We start from the raw sequence: 24,622 nt of genomic DNA on the forward strand, positions 1-24,622 counted from the left end.
AGGCTTTTCTGTCCTAGCTGGCTTTGATCCTTAGAACTTAGCCTCCTGAGTAGCTAGGATTACAAGAGTGAGCCACTAGTGTTCAGCCTCACAGAATCATTTAAAACAAGGAGCACACTTAAGCTATACTTAGAACAAATGGTTTGGTTCTCAGAAGGTACTCTGCCTTTGCAAAATTTCAATAAACACTAAGGATTTCTGAGGAAGTCAATGTTCCAATCACAACCCTGCTGATGATCCAGAATTTCAGCAGGTGAACTGAACTGTTCTCCACAAAAATAATGTTTCAATGCCGTGGGCTAGACCTATCTTGTGGCCTAATAGACTTACTTAGGGCTGAAGAAGAGTAATAATGCAGAGTAAGAAGAAATGTCTGGTGATGGCAGTTTCTGTGTCCTTCACTTGCACCTTGGATACACAAAAGAGAATCATAAATATGTAGAAGATGGTGAATTACACCTGACATAAACAGCTTATGAGAGAGGAGGAAAGATTTATTTTGGCTGATGATTTCAGAGATCTCAGTGTATGGTGGGCTGGCTGGCTCCATCGCTATGGGCCTGGGGTAGAGCAGAACATAATAGTAGAGAAAGGGGCTGGGAAGGTGGCTCAGTGGTAGAGCACTTACCTTGCATGCATGAGGCCCTGGGTTCAATTCCTCAGCACCACATAAGCAAAAAGCCAGAAGTGGCACTGTGGCTTAAGTGGTAGAGCAATAGCCTTGAGCTGAAGAGCTGAGGGACGGCACCCAGGCCCAGAGTTCAGGCCCCATGACCGGACCCCCCCCAAAAAAAATAGTAGAGGAAGTATGTGGCAGAGAAAGGAGACTGCTCCCTTCATCAAAACCAGGAAGCCAAGAGAAGAGAAGAGGAGGGAGGAAGGGTAGGGAGGGGCAGAAAGGTCCTGGGACCAGATAAACCCTTCAAATGCATACTTTCACTATTCTACTTACTCCACCTAGGCCCAGCTCCTAATAGCCCACTCAGCTATTACCTAAAGAATAGATTCATCTATTGATGAGCTACAACACTACATCTGGTGGCACATGCCTGTAATCCCAGCACTCAGAAGACGGAGGCAGGATTGTCAGTTCAAGGCCAGCCTCCTCTATCTAGTGAGACCCTCATTCAAAAACAAACAACAAACAGCTGGTACAACTGGCTCACATCTGTTAGCTACACAGAGGCTGAGATTTGAGATTGCAGTACAAAGTCAGTCCAGGCAGAAACTCCATGAGATTATTTCCAATTAACTACCAAAAAAAAAAAAAAATTCCAGAATTGGCTTGAGGTATAGTTCAAGTGCTAGAGTACTATCCTTGAGCAAAAAAGTTCAGGGACAGTGGGGCTCACACTTGTAACCTTAGCTATTCAGGAGGCTGAGATCTGAAGACGATGGTTCAAAGCCAGCCCAGGCAGGAAAATCCATGAGACTCTTATCTCCAATTAACCACCTGAAGTGGTGCTGTGGCTCAAGTGATAGAGTACTAGCCTTGAGCTGAAGAGCTCAGGACAACACCTAGGCCCAGAGTTCAAGCCCCAAGATGAATCAAAAGAAAAAAAGAAGTTCAGGGACAGAGCTCAGGCCAAATTCAAAAACCAAAAATAAATAAATATGTATATATATATATATATATATATATATATATATATATATATATTGTTTCTGTTGGTAATACAAACTCAAAGTTAAGTGGTCGTGAGTATTGTGGTCCAAAATTAAGTCCTATGACTAAACATGTTGATTGTATATTTCTGGCCAAACATCTGTGTTAAACTACTGTAATTAGGGCTGGGAAGTTGGCTCAGTGGTAGAGTGCTTGCCTTGCATGCATGAGGCCCTGGGTTCAATTCCTCAGCACCACATAAGCAGAAAAAAGCCGGAAGTGGTGCTGTGGCTCAAGTGGTAGGATGCTAGCCTTGAGCTGAAGAGCTGAGGGACAGCACCCAGAGTTCAGCCCCCAGGACCACCAAAAAAAAAAAAAACTACTGTAAGTGTATAGGTGTCCTAACCTCCTTTTCATTATTACTGTAAGCAGAGAAATCTTTTCCTTGGAGAGAAAAGAATTTCCTTTTTTTGGGGGGGGGGCCGGGGGGCGTCCGGTCGTGGGCCTGAACTCTGGGCCTGGGCACTGTCCCTCAGCTCTTCAGCTCAAGGCTAGCGCTCTACCACTTGAGCCACAGCACCACTTCCGGCTTTATTCTTTTTGCTTATGTGGTGCTGAGGAATGGAACCCAGGGCCTCATGCATGCAAGGTAAGCGCTCTACCACTGAGCCACCTTCCCAGCCCCTTATTTATGGGTTTGTCAAACCATTGTTTCACTCATTAAAGATGTAAACAAGCAACCATTTTATTATTTCCTGCTAGGCACCAATGGCTTATTCCTATAATCCTAAGTATTCAGGAGTTTTAAATCTGAGGATCCAGGTTTGAAACCAGCCCAGACAAACAAACATGAGATTATCTCCAATTAACTATCAAAAATCCAGAACTGGAGACCTGGCTCCAGTAGTAGAGTGCCAACTGTGAGCAAAAAAAGTCAAGGAAGAAGCCAGGCACTGGTGGCTCACGCCTGTAATCCTAACCACTCAGAAGGCTGAGATCTGAGTCTCATGGCTCAAGGCCAATCCAGGCAGGAAGGTCTAGGAGACTCTCCAATTAACCACCAGAAACAGGAAGTGGATGTGGCTCAAAGTGGTAGGAGTGCCAGCTTTTAGCACAAGCGCCCATGCCAGGACACACACACTCCACCACACAACACAGAAAGTGTTTCAGGTTACACTGCGAAATGCTATTGAGAGAACCACTAACTACTACAAGAAAATAAAGCAGAGGTAGGTAGGGAATGAACAGCGACACAATTAGGACGCATCTGAACCAATCAAGCAGGAAAATGCTGGAAAGGCACCTCATTTCTACTTTTGCTTCCTTTCTTTTGGTCAGACATGAGTCTCGAACTCTGGGCCTGGGCACTGTCCCTCAGCTCTTCAGCTCAAGGCTAGCGCTCTACCACTTGAGCCACAGCGCCACTTCGTGTTTTCTGATGGTTAACTGGAGATAAGAGTCTCACAGGGGCTGGGAAGGTGGCTCAGTGGTAGAGCGCTTGCTTTGCATGCTCAAGGCCCTGGGTTCGATTCCTCAGCACCACATAAGCAAAAAGAAAAAAAAGCCGGAAGTGGCGCTGTGGCTCAAGTGGTAGAGCGCTAGCCTTGAGCTGAAGAGCTGAGGGACAGCGCCCAGGCCCAGAGTTCAGGCCCCACGACCGGACCCAAAAAAAAAAAAAAAAAAAAAAAAAAAAAAAAAAGAGTCTCACAGACTTTCCTGCCCGGGCTGGCTTTGAACCGTGATCCTCAGATCTCAACCTCCTGAGTAGCTAGGATTACAGGCGTGAGCCACCGGCGCATGCTCACATACATTCTTTAGTTTTCAAAACAGCTTCCACCGGAAGGCAATTCCACATGGCAGCTTTTCCTCGGCTCTACTCCAGGGTGTTGCCCAAACTTCAGCAGCAAGGGAGTCCTCCATCGGGGTCTGCCGCCGCGCCGTCAGGAGCTCGGCTGCCAGACTGCGGCTGCGCGTAAAACCTTAAACTTCGGAGACACATGGCGCTGGTCCTACCAAAGACCGAGGCAGCACGCCGACCCAGCGGACAGCGCGGGAGCGGCTGCCTCCCGACCTCCCCGGAGCGGCCCAGAGCCCGGAGCCAACGCGGCTGAGAATGCGCAGGAAGACAACAGCCGCCAGAAAACACTCCACCTCATTGGCTAACCCTGCTGTCCTTCCCGGCCTCCCGCCCACTTTGCTCGCGGGCAATGTTTTCATTGGCTCTCTTGCACTCTCATTGGTCAGTTCTTCTGTTCGTTACATTCTGCGTGTGAAATAAGGCCGAGAGGGCTGGGAATGTGGCTTGCCTAACATGCTGGGAGCTCTGGGTTCGAGTCCTCAGTATCACATCCACAGAAAAAGCCAGAAGTGGCGCTGTGGCTCAAGTGGTAGAGTGCTATCCTTGAGCAAAGAAGCTCAGGGACAGCGCCCAGGCCCTGAGTTCAAGCACCAGGACTGGCAAAAAAATAAAAATACAAAACAACAACAAGGCCGAGCCGAGAGCTCAACAGTATTGGAGCTAGAGGCTCCGCCTCCCCAAGCCGTGTGCAAAAACAAACAACCGTTGAGGAGGCGTTGCCACGGGGGCGGGCTTCTAGGTAGAAGAAGGCTCCCGATTGGCTAACCTCTAGAGTTCAAACCAGCAAGTCGAGCGGCTATTGGTTGTGATAGTACTAGGCGGGCCTTGGGCATTGTCCGGTTTTGGCGGCGGCGGCGGCGGCGCGGGGTGGTAGTGGGTGGTCTCGCGGCCGAGCAGAGTCTGCCGTGACCATGGTAAGGGGCGCCGAGCGGGCGGACTGGAGGCCGGGCGCGGCGCCCGGGCGTCGGTGCCGTTACTTGTGGAGTCGGGAGTTGGCGGCGCCGGGGCAGTCAGCGTCCCGGGGCCGCCGCGCCCTGCGTGAGCGTCGGGCTGGGTCGTGGGGCGGAGAACTCTGGGCCTGGGCCCCGTCCCTCAGCTGTTCAGCTCCAGGCGTGCGCCCTACCACCCACAGCGCCACTTCCGGCTTGTTCTGCTATGTGGTGCTGGGGAATCGAACCCAGGGCCTCTGGCATGCGAGGCCAGCGCTCTACCACTGAGCCACCTTCCCGGCGGCGAGCGGTGCTGCCTGCACCGGCTCTGCGAGGCGGTACCGCCGCGGGCCCCGAGCGGGGTCGGGCGCTGCGCCCGGCCGGCGGGGCCGGGGTCGGGGCCGGGGCCGGGGCACGGCTCCGCTCCTCTCCTTCAGGCCCGCCCGCGAGCCGGCGATCTCCTCAGCCCTCTGCCTCCGCCCCGGCTGGAGACTTGTTCTCCTCCTCCTCCCTCACAGCGTCTTCCTCTCACTCTGAAGAATAGCGTGCCTTTGAACGACTCAAAGGCGACTGAAATCCGATCCCCAGCCCCCAGCTGATGGAAAGGACGTGCCGGTGGCAAGGTCACAGTCAGTGTCGGTGCAGTGGGTTTGACATAACCCAAACCCGAGCCGCCAGCCTAAAAGTTAACCCGAAGCCAGTACTTCTCATGCCCGACCTGTGTCAGATTTTATTCTTTCTCCTGCTCGAGGATAGCACGGATGGGATCTGTAAGCAGACGCCTAAGCCCAGAGGACGCGCGTGTCGGCTCTTGTAAATTATACAACTTCGGTAATTTTTAACAATTTGTATTTATTTGGTGCAGTATTGAGGCTTGCACTCGGGGCCTGGGCACTGTCCTTGAGCAAAAAAGCTTGAGCCACATAACCCAGCTCTGGCTTTTTGTTGGTTAGTTGGATATAAGTCTCATGGACTTTCCTGCGCAGCTTGGCTTCAAATCATGAATCTTAGATGTCAGTCTCCTGAGTAGCTAGGATTATAGATGCCATTAGTACCCGGCTTAAAATTTCTGTGACATAATTATTGTTACTGTTTGTAGTAAAATAACTTTTCCAGATGGAGGAATAGGTTGACAACTAAATTCATTTGGTCAAGTTGATGATTTTACTGATCCTCACCAGTGCTAAGATGTTTCTCAGACTCCAATGTTATACTGTGTTGTATATCCATTTAGTAGTAATTAAAACTCAAGCCTTAAGATAAAAATACAAGAAGCAGGGCTGGGAAGGTAGCTCAGTGGTAGAGTGCTTGCTTTGCATTCATGAGGCCCTGGGTTCGATTCCTCAGCACCACATAAGCAGAAAAAGAAAGCCGGAAGTGGCGCTGTGACTCAAGTGGTAGAGTGCTAACCTTGAGCTGAAGAGCTGAGGGACAGTGCCCAGGCCCAGAGTTCAGGCCCCATGACCAGACCCCCCCCCCCCAAAAAAAAAAAAAAAAGATTTTTAAATTTGATAGGAGGTGAGCTGTATCTGTTAAATTAGTATGAAGATAGGTCAGTATCTGGTTTCTACATTTATCTGTGTGTGCACATACATACACACACATATATACACATATATGTACATATATTAACAAAGTTGAAACATCTACACAATAACAAATATAGATATGTAGATAACTAACTAGATATATCACAGTTTGAGAAAGTGATTGGGAAAGTAATTGGCCAAATACAAGTTTTTTGGTTTGGGAGAGGTTTTTTTTGGTGGCAGTCTATGGCTTGAACTCAGGACCTGCACGCTGTCCCTCAGCTCTTCAGCTCAAGGCTAGCACTCTACCACTTGAGCAGCCGTGGCACTTCCAGTTTTCTGAGTGGTTTATTGGAGATAAGAGTTTCTGGGCAGCCAAGCACTGGTTGCTCATGCCTGTAATCCTAGTTACTCAGGAAGCTGAGATCTGAGGATCACGGTTCAAAGCTCACACCAGCCTGGGCAGGAAAGTCCATGAGACTCATCTCCAATAAACCACTAGAAAACTGGAAGTGGTGCTGTGCTGAAGAGCAGGGACAGCGCCCAGGCCCACAGTTCAAGCCCTACGATCGAGAGAAGAAAAAAAAAAAAGTTTCTGGGCCTTTCCTGCCCAGGCTGGCTTTGAAATGCTATCCTCAGATCTCAGCCTCCTGAGTAGCTAGAATTATGGGCGTGAGCCACAGATGCTCGGTTCACCAGACTGGTTTTTTGCTGGTTATTTTGGAGATGGAGTGTCAAGGACTGTTCTGCCTCTGCTAACTTTCAACTAAGATCTACAGATCCCAGATTTGATATCTTTTTCTTTTTTTTTTTTTTTGGTCAATTTTTTTTTTTTTTTTTTTTGAACTCTGGGCTTGGGCACTGTCCCTGTGCTCTTCAACTCAAGGTGAGCGTTCTACCACTTGAGCCACAGTGCCACTTCCAGTTTTCTAGTGGTTTATTGGAGATAAGAGTCTCATAGACTTTCCTGCCTGGGCTGGCTTTGAACCATGATCCTCAGATCTCAGCCTCCTGAGTAGCTAGGATTACAAGCGAGAGCCAACAACGCCTGGCTTGATATCTTTTAATAGAAATTCATGGAAGTTGATAGGATACCAATGAGGCAGGAGATCACCTAGATAGCTCTTAATTACCTAAAATAAAAATAAAACCACAAGTTTTGTTGTCTGTTATTTTTTGAGGTAGTATTCAACCTTTTTTTTTTGTCTTTTTTTTTTTTTTGTCGGTTATGGGGCCTGAACTTGGCCTAGGCGCTGTCCCTCAGCTCTTCAGCTCAAGGCTAGTGTTCTAACCACTTGATCCACAGTGCCATTTCTGGCTTTTTCTGTTTATGTGTGCTGAAGAATTGAACCCAGGGCCTCATGCATGCAAGGCAAGCACTGTACCACTGCGCCACCTTCCCAGCCCAGTATTCAACTTTTAATCCAAAACTTTTTTTTTTCATCTAGGCTGGAGGCAAAGCCGGGAAGGACAGCGGGAAGGCCAAGGCTAAGGCAGTGTCTCGCTCACAGAGAGCTGGTCTACAGGTAAAGAGGCTTACAGTATAAGTTGAATCATTTTCTTTTACTGTTTCTATTCGTGACCCATAGATATTAACTTCAGAGATGTCTTATTACCAAGGCCTTTAATAATGAGGTTGATTGATCAAGACTTAAGTCATAAGATTAACCATTAATTTTATATTCTTTTGTATGAGAATAAATTGTAAAGAGGCCTGAATGAATTTTGTAATTTTATTCTATTAAAATCTGCTCTTTTAAGATTTTAGTTATGTTCCTGATTGTTACCAATTGTGTGAAAGCAAGTGTGCTATGGTTTTTCTTCAGAGGTGTTTGCAGGGTTGCATTAACTCTCTGGGTGAGAATTGGGGGTAGGGAAGGAAGGAATACTTGTTTTAGTTCTCTGAATATTTCCCTACTAGGTCAATTATGGGCTGAATGAACACAAACCACTAACCATTTTCAAACTTCATATATTGTTGCAACTTAAACACACTCAAAATTTTCTGGAATTATTCCCTGCCATTGTGCCACCCAAGAGACACTTCTAAACAAGAAAGTTGGAAAGCCAAACTATAAGGGTTTTTGTTGATTTGTGTTTGTAATCTCCCACCTCAATCTCCTAAATTCTGGGATTACAAGCATTGTACATGTGGCAAGATTTAGATTTTATCCTTACAGTAATAGTGAGCTTGGGCAGGTAATAACATGGTCTAGGTGACACTGAAAAATGGGTAAAGGGAACTTCTATTTTGTGTGTGTGTGTGTTGTTTACTTTTTTATTTTTTTAAATAATTTGATTGTAAAGATACTATAAAGGGAACTTCTTAAGCTTGATACTTTGTATATTTGAGGGCACTATGACAATTCCTTTTAGCAAGTTTGAAGTGTTGTGCAAAATGACATGGAGGTTACTGCCATTGTTTAGAAAGTGACCACATGCACATGAATTAGGGTGGTTTGGGGGAAGGATACAGGAGTGGGAGGAAGTCAGAGAAGGCCTCTAAAACTTAGAACTTAAGGGACACATGTGCAGAGGAGCATGCTATGAGATAAATTGAAGTAAGTAGTCATTTTGAAGTTTACCAGACTTCCATGTGAAAAGATCCAGAGTTGGAAACATGAATGAGACGTTTTTGAGAGTAGTGATGAACAGAATTACAAATTTGAGATCATTTGTGGAAACTCAGTAGTTAATACTGTGGGCATGAGTGTAGCCAAGCCTCTCAGAAACTGAGATTGCCAAGTCCTCAGTATGAATCAGCCAAGCACAGCAAGCCTTCAGACCACAGTGAAGCTGTGAAATGCTATATTCTTCTCTACCCTGTCCCCAAATTTCTTTTTCCTTCTTTGCTTTTCTGTTTTTCTTTTCCTCTCTTCCTCCCCTTCTCTTTTTACCCCTCCTGTTTTTCTCTTTTCCACTTCCTCCTTTTCTTTCCCTTCCTTTTCCTTTTTTTTCTTTCCTAGTAGTTCCACTAAGTAGCTCCAGCTGGCATCAAACTTGTACTCCTCAGTGGTGGCATTGCAAGAGTTAATGTAGAGCTCTGCTACACTCTTGTTGCATCCAGCAATGCTTACTCTCCTATATATTGATTTTTTTTAAAAAAGGAGTCACACCTGTGATCTCATCATTTGGGAGGCAGAGGCCAGTCTGAATTCATAGAAATACCCTGTGTCAAAAAATCAATAAATGGGGGCTGGGAAGGTGGCTCAGTGGTAGAGCGCTTGCCTTGCATGCATGAGGCCCTGGGTTCGATTCCTCATCACCACATAAGCAAAAAAAGAAAAAAGCCGGAAATGGCGCTGTGGCTCAAGTGGTAGAGTGCTAGCCTTGAGCTGAAGAGCTGAGGGACAGCGCCCAGGCCCAGAGTTCAGGCCCCACGATCGGACCCAAAAAAAAAAAAAAAAAAAAATGAAGAACTTTACTGGCTCTGGTGTCTACGAAGATTTTTTGTGTATATGTGCTGGTTCTGGGGCTTGAACTCAGCCTAGGCATTATTTCTGAGTTGTTGTTTTTTTTTTTTTTTTTTTTTTGGTCCGGTCGTGGGGCCTGAACTCTGGGCCTGGGTGCTGTCCCTCAGCTCTTCAGCTCAAGGCCAGCGCTCTACTACTTGAGCCACAGCGCCACTTCCGGCTTTTTTCTTTTTTGCTTATGTGGTGCTGAGGAATCGAACCCAGGGCCTCAAGCATGCAAGGCTAGCGCTCTACCACTGAGCCACCTTCCCAGCCCTTATTTCTGAGTTTTTATGCTCAGGCTAGTGCTAGTATTCTACCACTTGAACCACTGCTCTACTTCTGGCTTTTTTGTGTGATTAATTAGAGGTAAAAGTCTTAGGAATTTTCCTGCCCATGACCTCAGGTCAAGCCTCCTGATTAGGACTACAGGTTTGAGCTACTAGTTCCCAGCCAAAGAGATATTTTTAAATTACTACTAGGAGCCAGACAACACAGTCCCCACAAGAATGTAAAGGAGAATAAGGTGTGGATCCTGCTTAAGAAACTAATGGAGTGGGGTAGCAGAGAGTGCTTTTACTCTTTAAGAATGAGATCTATGGGTCTGGGAATGGGACTTAGTGGTGGAGTGCATGAAGCCCTGGGTTCAATTCCTTGGTACCACATAAACAATAAATACAATTAAAAAAAAAAGAATAAGATCTATAAAGTGAGTAGTAGATTGGTAACCAAAATAGAATACTGTTGGACTTCAAGAGTAGTAGTTAGAAGAAGTTTGGCTTGGGAAAAATGGCAACAAGAAAGTAAGAATTTTTAAATTTTGGGGCTGGGAAGGTGACTCAGTGGTAGAGCGCTTGCCTTGCATGCATAAGGCCCTGGGTTTGATTCCTCAGCACCACATAAGCAAAAAGAAAAAAAGCCAGAAGTGGTGCTGTGGTTCAAGTGGTAGAGTGCTATCCTTGAGCTGAAGAGCTGAGGGACAGCACCCAGGCCCAGAGTTCAGGCCCCACGACCGGACCCAAAAAAAAAAAAAAAGAATTTTTAAATTTTGCCTTTGGAAAGGAAGGGGATATGTATAAGCTGTAAGCAATTGAAGATATGTGGTAAAATTTTCAGGAAGGAACCACTGAAATAAGAGAGTAAGACAGTAAGTAGTAAATAGCAAAGAAAAGCAGAGCAGCATGTACAAGGCCACCAGTACCAAAACAAAAACCCCGGGCTGGGAAGGTGGCTCAGTGGTAGAGCACTTGTCTTGAATGCATGAGGCCCTTGGTTCAATTCCTCAGCACCACATAAGCAAAAAGAAAAAAGCCAGAAGTGGCGCTGTGGCTCAAGTGGTAGAGCGCTAGCCTTGAGCTGAAGAGCTGAGGGAGGGACAGTGCCCAGGCCCAGAGTTCAGGCCCCATGACTGGACCCAAAAACAAAAACAAAACCCTGGTGGGAGTGGGAATAAAAGCACAAACAAGCCAGGTGGCTCACACCTGTAAGCCTTGGCTACTCAGGAGGCTGAGATCTGAGGATCATGGTTCAAAGCCAGCCTGGGCAGGAAAGTCCCTGAGCCTCTTATCTCCAATTAACATGAGAAGTGGTACTATGGCTCAAGTAGTAGAGTGCTTTCCTTGAGCTGAAGAGCTCAGGGACAGTGCCCAGGCCCAGAGTTAAGCACCCCCACCCCACCCCAAAAAAAAATCACAAGCAAGTAGGATTAGGATACTTTAGAGATGAAAGAATACTTTCTCCCTGCAAACCTTCCCCTTCTCCTCCCCCTCCCCCCCCATGAGGTTTGAACTCAGGGCCTTAGACTCACTAAGCAAGTGCTCTGCCACTTGAGCTACACCCCAGGCCTCAAAGGACTCTTTCTGAATAGAGAAGATAAGTGGTGCTGATACTTCTAACCATCAGGTCACTTCTTGAAACTGAAGAAAGAAGAGTTAGGATGAGAGGAAAGATGGTTGGGTATCACAGTTATGTGCAGCTTATTGGGTGGAAGAGGTGACTGGATGACATGTCACATATGCAATGGATGCTAGCCAGCATCACTTCTGTCATCTGAAAATGAAATCCTCTGTCCATATTGTGCAGAATTGACAGATTTGGAGCTGATTACCAGGGTATACCCATAGGACCTAGGAACTGTTGCCAAATAGCTTTGACTTCTGTGCACCCAGCTTATTAGTTCGTGCTTTACTTGTAATAAACCATTGATTAACCTCAATGAAGACCTTTGTCAGTACTTGCCAGTGAGACATCTCTCTTGCAGTTTCCTGTGGGCCGCATCCACAGACACTTGAAGACTCGAACCACAAGCCATGGACGGGTGGGTGCCACTGCTGCCGTGTACAGTGCTGCAATTCTGGAGTACCTCACTGCTGAGGTTTGTGGGGCAATGCAATGTCTTGTATAGGGAAGTACAGAAGGTGCTCTAAACTAAGTTCTGCAACCCACAGAGACATGTATGCTCTTGGATTTCTTTTTCTTTCTCTTTGGCTGTACTGAGGATTAAACTCAAGTCTTGCATTTGAGATATTCTACCGCTTAACCCATGCACACAGTCCCTTTGCTTTTAGTTTCTTTTTTTTTTTTTTTTTCCGGTTGTGGGGCTTGAACTCTGGGCTTGGGTGCTGTCCCTGTGCTCTTCAGCTCAAGGCGAGCGCTCTACCACTTGAGCCACAGTGCCATTTCTGGTTTTCTAGTGGTTTATTGGAGATAAGAGTCTCACGGACTTTCCTGACCAGGCTGGCTTTGAACCCTGATCCTCAGATCTCAGCCTCCTTAGTAGCTAGGATTACAGGCGTAAGCCACCGGCGTCCGGCTTTGCTTTTAGTTTTTTAGGAAAGGTCTTATTTGTCTAGGCTGATCTAAGACCATGACCTTCTTAGGTCCACTTCTCAAGTAGCTGGGATTACAGGCACCTGGTTTTTTACTTTTTCTTCTTTTGAGATAGTCTCCTGGTCTTGCCCATGCTGACCTGCCTCGAACCTGGCCTTCATCTGGTTTCTTTTCTTTTTTTGTGGGGAGGGGGGAGGCCGGTCGTGGGGCCTGAACTCTGGGCCTGGGCACTGTTCCTCAGCTCTTCAGCTCAAGGGTAGTGCTCTACCACTTGAGCCACAGCACCACTTCCAGCTTTTTTCTTTTTGCTTATGTGGTGGTACTTGCATGCAAGGCAAGCGCTCTACCACTGAGCCACCTTCCCAGCCCTGTTTCTTTTCTTTTTAAATTTAAATTTTATTGTTAAGGTGATGTACAGAGGGCTGCAGTTACATAAGTCAGGTAATGAGTACATTTCTTTTTTAATAGTTACCCCGTCCCTCATTCTTTCCCACTCAATCTGGTTCTTTTAAATAGCAGTTATAAATGCCTCTGTCAGCCTATCAATCATGCAGTGCCAGTGTTAAAAATAAAACTTGATATACCTGGTGCTGGTGGCTCATGTCTGCAGGATTGAGATTTTAAAGCCAGCCTTGGCAGAGGAGTTCACAAGGCTCTATCTCCCAAATAACCAGCAAGAAGCCAGGCTGGTGGTATGGCTTAAGCAGTAGAGTGCCAGTTGAGAAAGCAAACTGAGCAGGTGCAAAAGTTCAAACCCCAGTACCAACAAAACAAAGGCTAAGTGTGCTTATTATTACAATTAAGGAATGTCCAGTAATCCATATTTTTAAGTGACATAAGAGTGTAAAATAGTAATAAAGTGAATACTGAGGTATATGTTAATAGAGTCAAGAGACAAGTTATAGTATAACCTGTTCATTTATGAAGATTTTGGGTAGGAAAAAGCTTGCCAGAATGTTGCTCTAGGCAGGTACAGTGGAACTCACCTGTAATCCAGCCACTCAGGAGGCTGAGACAGGAGAATCTCTTCCAGGCCAGCCTGTGCTCCACAGAAAGACACTGTCTCAAAAAGGTGGCAGGAGAAAAAGAATACCCAGGGTGATACATAAAAGTCCTAAATGTATTATGATGATGTCACAGATCTTTTACTTGTTAGGTAAAGATTTTCTGGTTTTCTGTATGATTATACATAGGTTTGACATTTCAGAAGATTCGTTACTTGGGCAAGAGTTTGTGATTCTTTTTTTTTTTTTTTTTTGCAGTTGTATGGCTTGGATACTGTCCCTGAGGTTTTATGTTCAAGGCTAGTGCTATACCACTTTGAGCCACAGTGCCACTTCTGGTTTCTGATGGTTAACTGGAGATAAGAGTTTCATGGGCTTTCCTACCCAAGCTGGCTTTGAACCATGATCCTTGGATCTCAGCCTCCTGAATAGCTATGATTGCAGGTGTAAGCTACCAGTGCCCAGCTTGAGTTTGTAAAAAAAAATTTTTTTTCCCAGTCATGGGGCTTGAACTCTAGGCCTGGGTGCTGTCCCTCAGCTCTTCAGCTCAAGACAAGTGTTCTACCATTTGAGCCACAGCACCACTTCTGGTGTTTAATTGGAGATAAGAGTCTCATGGGCCGGGCGCTGGTGGCTCACGCCTGTAATCCTAGCTACTCAGGAGGCTGAGATCTGAGGATTGCGGTTCAAAGCCAGCCCGGGCAGGAGAGACCGTGAGACTCCTATCTCCAATAAACCACCAGAAAACCGGAAGTGGCGCTGTAGCTCAAGTGGTAGAGCGCTCGCCTTGAGCTGAAGAGCTGAGGGACAGCTCCCAGGCCCAGAGTTCAAGCCTCACGACCGACAAAAAAAAAAAAAAAAAAAAAAGAGTCTCATGGGCTTTCCTGTCCAGGCTGGCTTTGAACCATGATTCTTAGATTTCAGCCTCCTGAGTAGCAAGTATTACATAGCGTGAGCCCCTGGTGCCTGGCTTGAGTTTGTAATTTGGTGGTGGTGGTGGTGGTGGTGGTGGTAGTGGTGGTGGTGGTGGTGGTGGTGGTGGTCATGGGACTTGAACTCTGGGCTTGGGCACTGTCCCTTAGCTCTTCAGCTCAAGGCTAGTGCTCTGCCACTTGAGCCACATCGCCACACACTTCCAATTTTCTGAATGGTTTATTGGAGATAAGAGTCTCACAGACTGCCCTTCCCAAGCTGGCTTTGAACCACGATCCTCAGATCTCAGCCTCCTGAGTAGCTTGGATTATAGGCATGAGCCACCAGTCCTCGATGAGTTTGTGATTCTTTTTTTTTGGGGGGGGGGGGGTCTCGTAGTGGGGCCTGAACTCTGGGCCTGAGCGCTGTCCCTCAGCTCTTCAGCTCAAGGCTAGCGCTCTACCACTTGAGCTACAGTGCCACTTCCGGCTTTTTTCTTATGTGGTGACCACCTTCCCAGCCCCCGAGTTTGTAATTCTTAAACTGTGACAGCCCTGTTTATCCTAAGGAAAACTAATTGGAAGACATGAAAGTCCTTCAGCTTTATTCCATACAAGGAAAATAATCTGAATAGCAAGCCAGTCAAGTGCACAGACTGCCAAGCTAATAAACAGAATGGTCTTGATTGAGGAGTATGTGGTAGGGAATTAGATGGAGGAGTGTAGGCCTAAGTATGTGTCATTTATTGTTGCTGTCATTTTATTATCTTCTCCAAGTCACTTCGTGTCCCTTTGATTATTTAACATTGAATTATCAATAGTTTAGAGTTTATGTCATGGGCAAGTTGTTTTGTGTGGTATTATTGAAACACTTTCAGTATTATACTAGATTTTTTTTTTAACTGCAGACTCTAGAAAGGTATGTGGTTTTTGTTTGTTCTGGTTTTTTGAGACAGGTGTCTCACTACATGCCTCAAGATGGCCTGGAACTTACTATGTAGCCCAATTTGACCTCAAATTCTCAATCCTCCTGCCTCTGCCTCCTAGCTGCTGGAATTACACACTTGGGCCATCATGTCCATCAAGGTATTCTTTTTTATTTTATTTTATTTTTGTTTATATGGTACCAAGAATCAAAGCCAGGACCTCATGCATGCTAGGCAAGCACTCTATCAACTAAGATACATTCATAGCCCAAGTTATTCTTTTTTTTTTTTTTTGTCAGTCATGGGCCCTGAGTTCACTCAGGGCTTGGGCGCTGTCCCTCAGCTCTTCAGCTCAAGGCAAGAGCTCTACCACTTGAGCCACTTCAGCTTTTCTAGTGGTTTATTGGGGATAAGAGTCTCACGGACTTTCCTGCCTGGCTTTGAAACATGATCCTCAGATCTCAGTCTCCTGAGTAGCTAGGATTACAGGCATGAGCCACCAGCGCCCGGCTAGTTATTCATTTTTGTTCATGCTGATGCAACATAGTATTTTAGATTGTAATGCTTTAGTCTCATCTACATTACATTTTAAATTTTTTTAAATTTTTTATTGGATTAAGTGATTGCATAAATTTCACAAATTTCACAGTATTCTGAGATAGTGGTACTTAGTTAAAGTCACAAACACAAAACCTTTACAAGGCAAATTGTCATTATCATGGTCTTTAATTTTTGTGAATTCTATGAGCTTTGACAATACTACTATTTCTTCTATATGGGGTGATATGTAATGTACATTTCTTTCCTTTTGCCTTAGTATAAGCTGTTCCCTCTCATTCCTTCCCTCCCTTAATTTTTTAAATTTTTTTTCCTTTTTTATTGTTTTAAAGGTGATTTACAGATGGTTTACAATTATATGTCAGGTAAAGAATACATTTCTTTTTGTACAATGTGGTTTGTTTTGTTAATTTTTATTTTTCATACCAGTGCTTCACATATGCTAGGCTCTACTACTTACATACCCCCAGCCTTTTTTGCTTTGATTTTTCATGTGGGCTCTCATACTTTCCCAGACTCGTATCTAATCCTAATGTTCCTACCTCTGCCTCTTGTATAGATGGGATTGCAGGTGGCTTATTTTTTGTTTTGTTTGTATGTTTGTTGGTGGTGCTGAGGTTAGGAATTCTACCATACTCCCAACCCTTTCAGCCTTTTTTTTTTCCCTAGTAGAGTTAGTTTGTTTTGTGTTGGTTGTGGGACTTGAACTCTGAGCCTAGGCACTGTCTCTCAGCTCTTCAGCTCAAGGCAAGGGCTCTACTAACTTGAGCCACAGTGCCACTTCCAGTTTTCTGGTGGTTTATTGGAGATAAGAGTCTCATGGATATTCCTCCCCAGCTGGCATTGAATCATAATCCTGAGATCTCAGCCTCCTGAGTAACTGGGATTACAGGTGTGAGTCACGGGTACCCTGTTAGAGTTGAGTTTTTGCCTGGGACTTGCCTCAGCCTGAAATCCTCCTACTTATGGACCCCAGAATAGCTAGGATCACTGGCTCATATCACCACACCTGGCTTATATATTATTATGGGATCATCATTTCTTCTTGCCTGAATTTCCTCAAACCCAGATCTTCCTGCTCTCCCAAGACATCTCCTGAGTAGCCGAGATTGGTTTTGGATAAGGTGTAGCTATCTGTTGTTGCCTGGATTTGCTTTAAATCACTATTATTCTATCTCCTTGCATTTTTCTGCTTTTGTTTTTTGGTGGAATAGTATCTGAGAACCTCATACTAGCCAGCTTGCTCATCTGGTGTTCTTCTCTAGCTCACCTTTTTGCTGTTGTTTTTTTTTTTTTTTTTTTCGGGGGGGGAGTGTTTTTTGTTGGTTTGTTGGGTTTTTTGCCAAGCCTGGGGCTTGAACTCTGCGCCTGGGTGCTATCTCTGAACTTCTTTTTGCTCAAGGCAAGTGATCTACTGCTTGAGCCACAGCGCCACTTCCAGCTTATTTGAGTAGTTTGTTCCTACCCTGGCTGGCTTCAAACCACAATCCTCAGATCTTAGTATTCTAGTATCTTAGTAGCTAGGGTTATAGGCATAAGCTGCCAGTACCCAGCTTGCTGGTTATTTTTTTTTTTTTTTTTTTTTTTTGCCAGTCGTGGGGCCCGAACTCTGGGCCTGGGCACTGTCCCTCAGCTCTTCAGCTCAAGGCTAGTGCTCTATACCACTTGAGCCACAGCGCCACTTCCAGCTTTTTTTTGCTTATGTGGTGCTGAGGAATTGAACCCAGGGCCTCATGCATGCAAGGCAAGCACTCTACCACTGAGCCACCTTCCCAGCCCCTTGCTGGTTATTTTGGAGATGAAGTCTCTGGTATTTTTTTCCTCAGGCTGATTTTAAACCACATCTTCTGGATCTCAGGCTTTTAGAGTAGGATTATAGATGTGTGAGCCAACAGGGCTTCTTTCTTTTTCTTTTTTCTCTCCCTCTCTCTCTTTGTTTTAATTACATGGTCTTAGAGTTGACCAGCAGTTCTTACACTTGTAATACTTCTGCCTCAGTCTTCCAAGTGACAGATTATAGGTATTATTCTAGTACCATAAATTAAACAGAGGGTACAGCACAGAGAATAGAGTTAAGGACCTAACAGGCCCTAGATTCAATATCAGTACCATAAAGAGAGATGTGGGATTTAACAGCACATACAGTTTTGGGGGTTTTGTTGTTGTTGTTTTGTTTTTTTGCTTGTCATGGGACTTGAACTCAGGGTCTGGTTACTATCTCTGAGCTTCTTTTGGCTGAAAGCTAGTGCTTTACCACTTAAGCCACAGCACCCTTCAGGGTTTTTTCTGTTTATGTGGTACTAAGGAATTGAACCCAGGGCTTCATACATGCTAAGTAAGCACTCTACCACTGAGCCACATTCCCAGCCCCAGCACATACAATTTTTAAAGTGGTACATTGCCTACACTTAAATTTGGAGTTAGTCGTTTAGTAGTCTGCACCCTTAGCCAAGACAGTAGAGAGCAAGGATAAGCACTTTTTGATCTTGGCTTGGAACTAGAACCATTTAGAAAGCTTTCAAAAAATGCTGCTGCTATGTCTCATCCCAGACCTGTCAGAGTCCCTGGGAAGGATGGGCAATGTCAGTTTTTAAAGCTCAGGTCAACATTTGATTCTGATGTACATTCAAGTCTTACTTCTGCTCTACTTATATATTTGAGAAGGTGGCTCAGGGGTAGATTGCTTGCCTTGCATGCATGAGGCCCTGGGTTCAATTCCTCAGCACCACATATGCAGAAAATGCCAGAAGTGGCGCTGTGGCTCAAGTGGTAGAGCATTAGCCTCAAGCTGAAGAGCTCAGGGACAGCGCCTAGGCCCAGAGTTCTGGCCCCATGACTGACAATAAATAAATAAATAAAATAAATAAATAAATAAATAAATAAATTTGAGAAGGCTTTGAGGAGTGATTTTTATACTTATTGATGCCAATGGAGTTTATGAAGGTAAAAACCAACAGTACCATGTTGTAGCTAAGTGGACTTGAAATTTGAGGATTCTTCCAGGTGCCAGTGGCTCATGCCTATAATCCTAGCTACTCAGAAGGCTAAGATCTGAGTATCACAGCTTGACACTAGCCTGGGCAGAGAAGTCCCTGTGAGATCATTATTTGTAATTAACCACTCAAAAACTCAAAGTGGCACTGTGGTTCAAGTTATAGAGTGTTAGCCTTGAGAACAAAGAGGCTCAGGGAGAGAATCCCTGCCCAGTTTAAGCCCCAGGACTGGCAAAAAGGAAAAAGAAATTTGAAGATTGCTGCTGTGGGATAAAAGATTTATTGTTTGTAGCTTTTTTTTTACTTTTTTCTTTTGTCAGTCCTGGTGTTTGAAGTCAAGGCCTGGGCACACTGTCCTTGAGCTCTTTTGCTCAAACCTAGTGTTCTACCACTTTGAGCCACAATGCCACTTCTGGTTTTCTGGTCTCATGGACTTACCAGCCTGGGCTGGCTTTGAAATGCAGTTCTTAGATCTCAGCCTCCTGAGTAGCTAGAGTTTCAGATGTGAGCCACCAGCACCTGGCTAGTTTTATAGTACCCACTAACATTGAAAACCATGAATCAGAAATTTCAAATTACATTTCAAATTTTTTTTATGACATTAAGAAGTCATAGTCATTGCTGGGCACCAGTGGCTCATGCCGTAATCCTAGCTACTCAGGAGACGGAGATCTGAGGATCATGGTGCAAAGCCAGCCCAGGCAGGAAAGTCCTAAGACCTTTTTTTTTTTTTTGGTCAGTCATGGGGCCTGAACTCTGGGTCTGGGCACCGTCCTCAGCTCAAGCTAATGCTCTACCACTTGAGCTGCAGCGCCACTTCCAGCTTTTTTTTTTTTTTTCCTGCTTATGTGGTACTGAGGAATTGAACCCAGGGCCTCATGCATGTGAGGCAAGCACTCTACCACTGAGCCACCTTCCCAGACTCCCCTCCCCCCCTCCCCCGTGAATAAACCACTCAGAAAACCCTAAGTGGTGCTATGGTTCAAGTGGTAGAGTGCTCGCCTTGAGCTGAAGAGCTGTGGGACAGCATTCAAGCCCCACAACCAACAACAACAACAAAAAAGTCATAGTCATTAAGGAAAATGCACTATATCGGTATCAAAAGTACTATATGGATTTATTAAAATATATGGCCTTTATAAATGCTCACATTTAGAATCATAGATAAGAGGTGATAATATACATTGTAGTTTAGTTTTTTTCTTTGTAATAGTAAGTTGTTTATATTTTTGTTTTCATGTGTCAGTATCAGGGCTTGAACTCAGGGCTTGGGCAGTACCTTACTTAGCTTTTTTGCTCAAGGATGGAACTTGAGCCATATCTCTACTTGTGGCTTTTTGTTGGTTAATTGAAGATTGTCTCAGGAATGTGTCTGCTTGGGCTGATCCTCAGATCTCAGCATCCCTGACCAGCACCTGGCTTTGTTTTAATTGTATGGTTGGTTTGGTTTGGTTAATTTTTTTTCTTTTTGATACCAGTACTGGGACTTAAACTCAGGACTTTTGTGCTCTTATTTAGCTTTTTTTGCTTAAAGCTGGTATGTACCACTTAAACTACCCCTATTTCTGAATTTTGGCTGGGGATTGTCTGCCAGGCTGGCTTCAAATGGTTCCTCAGATCTCAGATGCTTGTGTAATTAGGATTACAGGTGTAACCTACCATCTTTCCAGCTAGAAGTAGGATTATTGCCCAAGTTTCTTTCTTCATTGTAGAGAATGAATATAAAAAGCATCAAATGAACTAAGGAGAGCTGGTTGTTTTTATTTTTGTTTTTTGTCAGTTGGGCTTGAACTCTGGGCCTGGGTGCTGTCCCTCAGCTCTTCAGCTCAAGGCAAGCGCTCTGCCACTTGAACCATAGAGCCACTTCCGGTTTTCTGGTGGTTTATTGGAGGTAATAGTTTCATGGCCTTTCCTGCCTGGGCTGTCTTTTGAACCATGATCCTCAGATCTTAACCTCCTGAGTAGCTGAGAGTTTTTATAAAAGTATTATAATAATATAAGAAAAATAACATCATTATATGTAAATTACACATGTGTCATATGGACAGATACTAGAAGGATCTTTTTTAAAATAATTTTATTTATTTTTTGTATTTATGTGGTACCAAAAAATTTAACCCAGGGCCTCACGCATGCTAGACAAGCACTCTACCACTAACTAAGCCACATTCCTTGCCTTTAGAAGGATCTTTTTAGTTCTAGCTGAGAGACTAGCTAGAGGAACGTGTAAGGCTAAAACCTTGCACTGTTCATCCTTTATTTGATATGGTTTTCCTGGATATTTTGTAGGTCCTGGAACTGGCAGGAAATGCTTCCAAGGATCTCAAAGTAAAGCGTATCACTCCCCGTCACTTGCAGCTTGCAATCCGTGGTGACGAAGAGCTGGATTCTCTTATCAAGGCTACCATAGCTGGGGGTGGTATGTATTATTAAGCCTAGATGATTAGTAGCTTTTTGTTTTGTTTTGTTTGCTAGTCCTGGGGCTTGAATTCAGGGCCTGGGTGCTGTCACTGAGCCTCTTTGTGCTCAAGGCTAGCTCTCTACCACTATGAGTCACAGTGCTACTTCTGACTTTTTTTGGAGTTAAGAATCTCAGGGACTTCCATGCTCAGGCTGGCTTCAAACCACAATCTTCAGATCTCAGCTTCCTTAGTAGCTAGCATTACAGGCATAAGCCACCAGCATCCAGCTTGTTTGTCTAAATTAAAAGAAAGAAAAAAAAAAAAAAGCTGGCGCCAGTGGCTCACCCCTATAATCCTAGCTACCAGGAGTCTGAGATTTGAGGATCATGGTTCAAAGCCAGCTCAGGCAGGAAAGTCCGTGAGACTCTTACCTTCAATTAACCACCAGAAAACTGGAAGTGATGCTGTGGCTCAAGTGGTAGAGTGCTTGAAGAGTTGAAGAGCTCAGGGAGAGTGCCCAGGCCCAGAGTTCAAGCCCCACCACCGACGACAAAAAAAAAGCTAAGAAAAAAAATTATTACCTTTGGGCTGGGAAGGTGGCTCAGTGGTAGAGCACTTGCCTTTGCATGCTCGAGGCCCTGGGTTCGAGGCCCTGGGTTCGATTCCTCAGCACCACATAAGAAAAAAGCCGGAAGTGGCGCTGTGGCTCAAGTGGTAGAGTGCTAGCCTTGAGCTGAAGAGCTGAGGGACAGCGCCCAGGCCCAGAGTTCAGGCCCCACAACCGGACCAAAAAAAAAAAAAAAATTTACCTTTAAGTAGTTATACAAAGGAGTTGCCATTTAACAAATCAGTTTGTGAATCCAATATATCTTTTTTTTTTTTTTTTGTCGGTCATGGGGCTTAAACTCTGGGCTTGGGCCCTGTCCCTGCGCTCTTCAACTCAAGGCGAGCACTCTACCACTTGAGCCACAGTGTCACTTCTGGTTTTCTAGTGGTTTATTGGAGATAGGAGTCTCAGAGACTTTCTTGCCCTTTCCTGCCTGTGCTAGATTTGAACCGTGATCCTCAGGTCTCAGCCTCCTGAGTAGCTAGGATTACAGGCGTGAGCCACCAGCTCCGGCTTTATTCTAAATTTTATGTGGAATATTTCAAGCCTGATTTTTGAAGTAATTCTTGCTTATCTTCTAAACTGTTTGAGAAATGATCTTGAGAAATCTTCTAGTCAATAACCCTAGAAGGGCTGAAGGTAGTGGAAGTTGATCAGGATCAATGAATGTTTGGATGTAAATTGAAGGTTTATGAAAGCTATTGGTAACTCTTTGCTTAAAATGCATATAAACTCAACAGTTTCACCTACATTAACTTTTGGGAAAACCCTTGATGTACTTTCAGGTTTTTGGTGGTGGTGGTAGGCTGGCACTCTACCACTTTGAGCCACAGCATTATTTTCTGTTTTCTAGTGGTTAATTGGTGATGAGTCTCACAGACTTTCCTGCCTGGGCTGGCTTGGAACTGAGATCCTGAAATCTCAGCCTTTTGAGTAGCTAGGATTACAGGAGTGAGCCACCAGCACCTAGCTTGTTTGGTTTGGTTTGGTGCTGGTACTGTGTCTTATACTTGGGGTCTTGTACTCTTGCTTAACTTTTCACTCAATGCTGCTGCTCTACCACTTGAGCCACAGCTCTACTTTTGCTTTTTGTCATTGATTGGAGATAAGTGTCATGGACTTTCCTGCCTGGGCTTGCTTTGAACCTCTATCCTCAGAGCTCAGCCTCCTGAGTAGATGGGACTGCAGGTGTGAGCCAATGGTGCCCAGCTTAGATAGAGATAGGTTTAATAGGATCAGAATGTAAAATAGACTTGAGTAAATTTTATTCTTTATATAATTCTTTTTTTTTCACTTCAAGAACTAAAGCATTAAGATTGACCAATGGAAAGACTGTTTTAATAACTTTTTTTTAAATTTCATTCTAGGTGTGATCCCTCACATCCACAAATCTCTAATTGGAAAGAAGGGACAGCAGAAAACTGCTTAGAGGGTTGTTTAACCCTTTTCCTTTCCATCACTGTACTGTAACTGGGACAGACGAAAACAATGGAGATGTATGGAATTTTTTTTAATAGTTAAATAGAAAAGCATAGAAAATTACTGAAGCCATGACAGAAAAAACATTTGTACATTTTTAGACTCAAAGTTTGATAAAAAGAACCTTTTCACATCGTGATAGTTGTGTAGATTGGCCAGCTTTCTTCCATGTGTTTTATACCAAAATGGAATTGATAAACCATTTTCTACAAAACTAATTTGTCTCCAAACTGTTCTGTTCATGATATATTAGAAATATTTTGCTCAAAAAAAAAAAAAAAAGAAATATTTTGCTCAGACTTGAAATATTTTGTCTCAAGTTAGATCCTCAAAATAATCCTGAAACAGAAATGAGGAAACTAGCTTTAGCATGACTGATATCATGTGAATGTTCAGTCTTTGATGTTATTACTTTGTAGTTACTTAATTGCATATCTCTAATAACTGAACTAATGCCATCAATTAGGAGTTATCTCTCCATTTAGATTATGGGAAAATGTGCATTTAATACTGAACTGGGGAAATGGAATTACTGGAATCATTTACTGAGCACTTAGCATGTGCCAAACCCTGAGCTAAGTACTTTGCTGATCAAGAAATATTATTAATTACCTTGCTTTATGGGCCTGGACCCCAGGCTCATGGAAATTAAATGATCTGCCAAAACCCGGGGAGCCTAGGGGATGGGAAACATCAGAACTAGGACAGATGCTTACATTGACCTCCGAAGTCTACAGACTTCTCTGCTTTCAGCTTCCCATGGTCTTGTATTGATACAATGTCTTTCATTTATTATCTTTTAAAAAGTGGAATATTTCTTTGTCAATTTCTAAGTAACTTGATTGAAGATAATGTAATACTTAGTGGTCCATCAGAAAATGCTATTTTTCTTCCTGGAAATGGATATTTGTAGTATAGCAGGATCAAACTAATTCCTTTTAAAAAAAATATTTTATTACAGAAATATTCACATGTACACAAAAATAAAGAGTATAGTACTGTGTGAAGCCACATGTACCCATCCCCCACTGTCAACAGCTCTGTCTTCTTTATACGTGTCCTTACATGCCCCCAGCTCAGGAGTGGTTTGAGTCCCACCACATAATATTTTCATATCTGCATACTTCAGAGACTTATTCAAAAATATTCATAAATGTGGAACTTTTTTTTTTTTTTTGTAATGAGGCATGGGCACTGTCCTTGAGCTCTTTTGCTCAAGGCTAGTGCTCTACCACTTTGAGCCACAGCACCACTTCTGGTTTTGGTGGTTAATTGGAGGTAAGAATCTCATGGACTACTCTCTGGGCTGGCTCATGACCATGATTTTCAGATCTTAGCCTCCTGCATAACTAGGATTACCTGTGTGAGCCACCAGTGCAACTTGTTACATCATCCTTTCTCAAGACCATGCTAATCTCTATATGCTTCCAATTTTACTATATGTGCTACTGAAGCAAGCACAGATGTGGCGGTTGGGAACAGAATTACAGTACCAGTGTCATACTCTTTTTTTTTTCCCCCAGTCATGAGTCTTGAATT

General features: G+C 44.2%; 1 protein-coding gene and 1 non-coding gene across 4 annotated transcripts; one reads left to right on the forward strand and one right to left on the reverse strand.

The window, feature by feature from the left end:
• The first annotated feature begins 4,294 nt into the window (after nt 1–4,294).
• H2az2 (H2A.Z variant histone 2) lies at nt 4,295–23,222 on the forward strand. 3 transcript variants are annotated; one of them, XM_070014594.1, is made up of 6 exons: nt 4,295–4,378; nt 7,371–7,448; nt 11,635–11,748; nt 15,166–15,204; nt 20,885–21,014; nt 22,972–23,222. In XM_070014594.1, exons 1-6 carry the CDS (start codon nt 4,376–4,378, stop codon nt 23,031–23,033), a joined length of 426 nt encoding a protein of 141 aa, XP_069870695.1. In that variant the 5' UTR covers nt 4,295–4,375; the 3' UTR covers nt 23,034–23,222. The 3 variants fall into 3 exon arrangements, with proteins under 3 accessions (XP_069870695.1, XP_069870696.1, XP_069870697.1); XM_070014595.1 differs by lacking the exon at nt 15,166–15,204; XM_070014596.1 differs by lacking the exons at nt 11,635–11,748; nt 15,166–15,204.
• Nucleotides 4,623–4,687, reverse strand: Trnaa-cgc (transfer RNA alanine (anticodon CGC)). Its single transcript has one exon. It is a non-coding gene; the product is annotated as a tRNA-Ala (tRNA).
• Nucleotides 23,223–24,622: the final 1,400 nt, after the last annotated feature.

This window comes from Dipodomys merriami, unplaced genomic scaffold (assembly GCF_024711535.1).
Source record: "Dipodomys merriami isolate MVZ:Mamm:240054 unplaced genomic scaffold, mDipMer1.0.p SCAF_98, whole genome shotgun sequence".
In the NCBI taxonomy this organism is placed as follows: Eukaryota; Metazoa; Chordata; class Mammalia; order Rodentia; family Heteromyidae; genus Dipodomys; species Dipodomys merriami.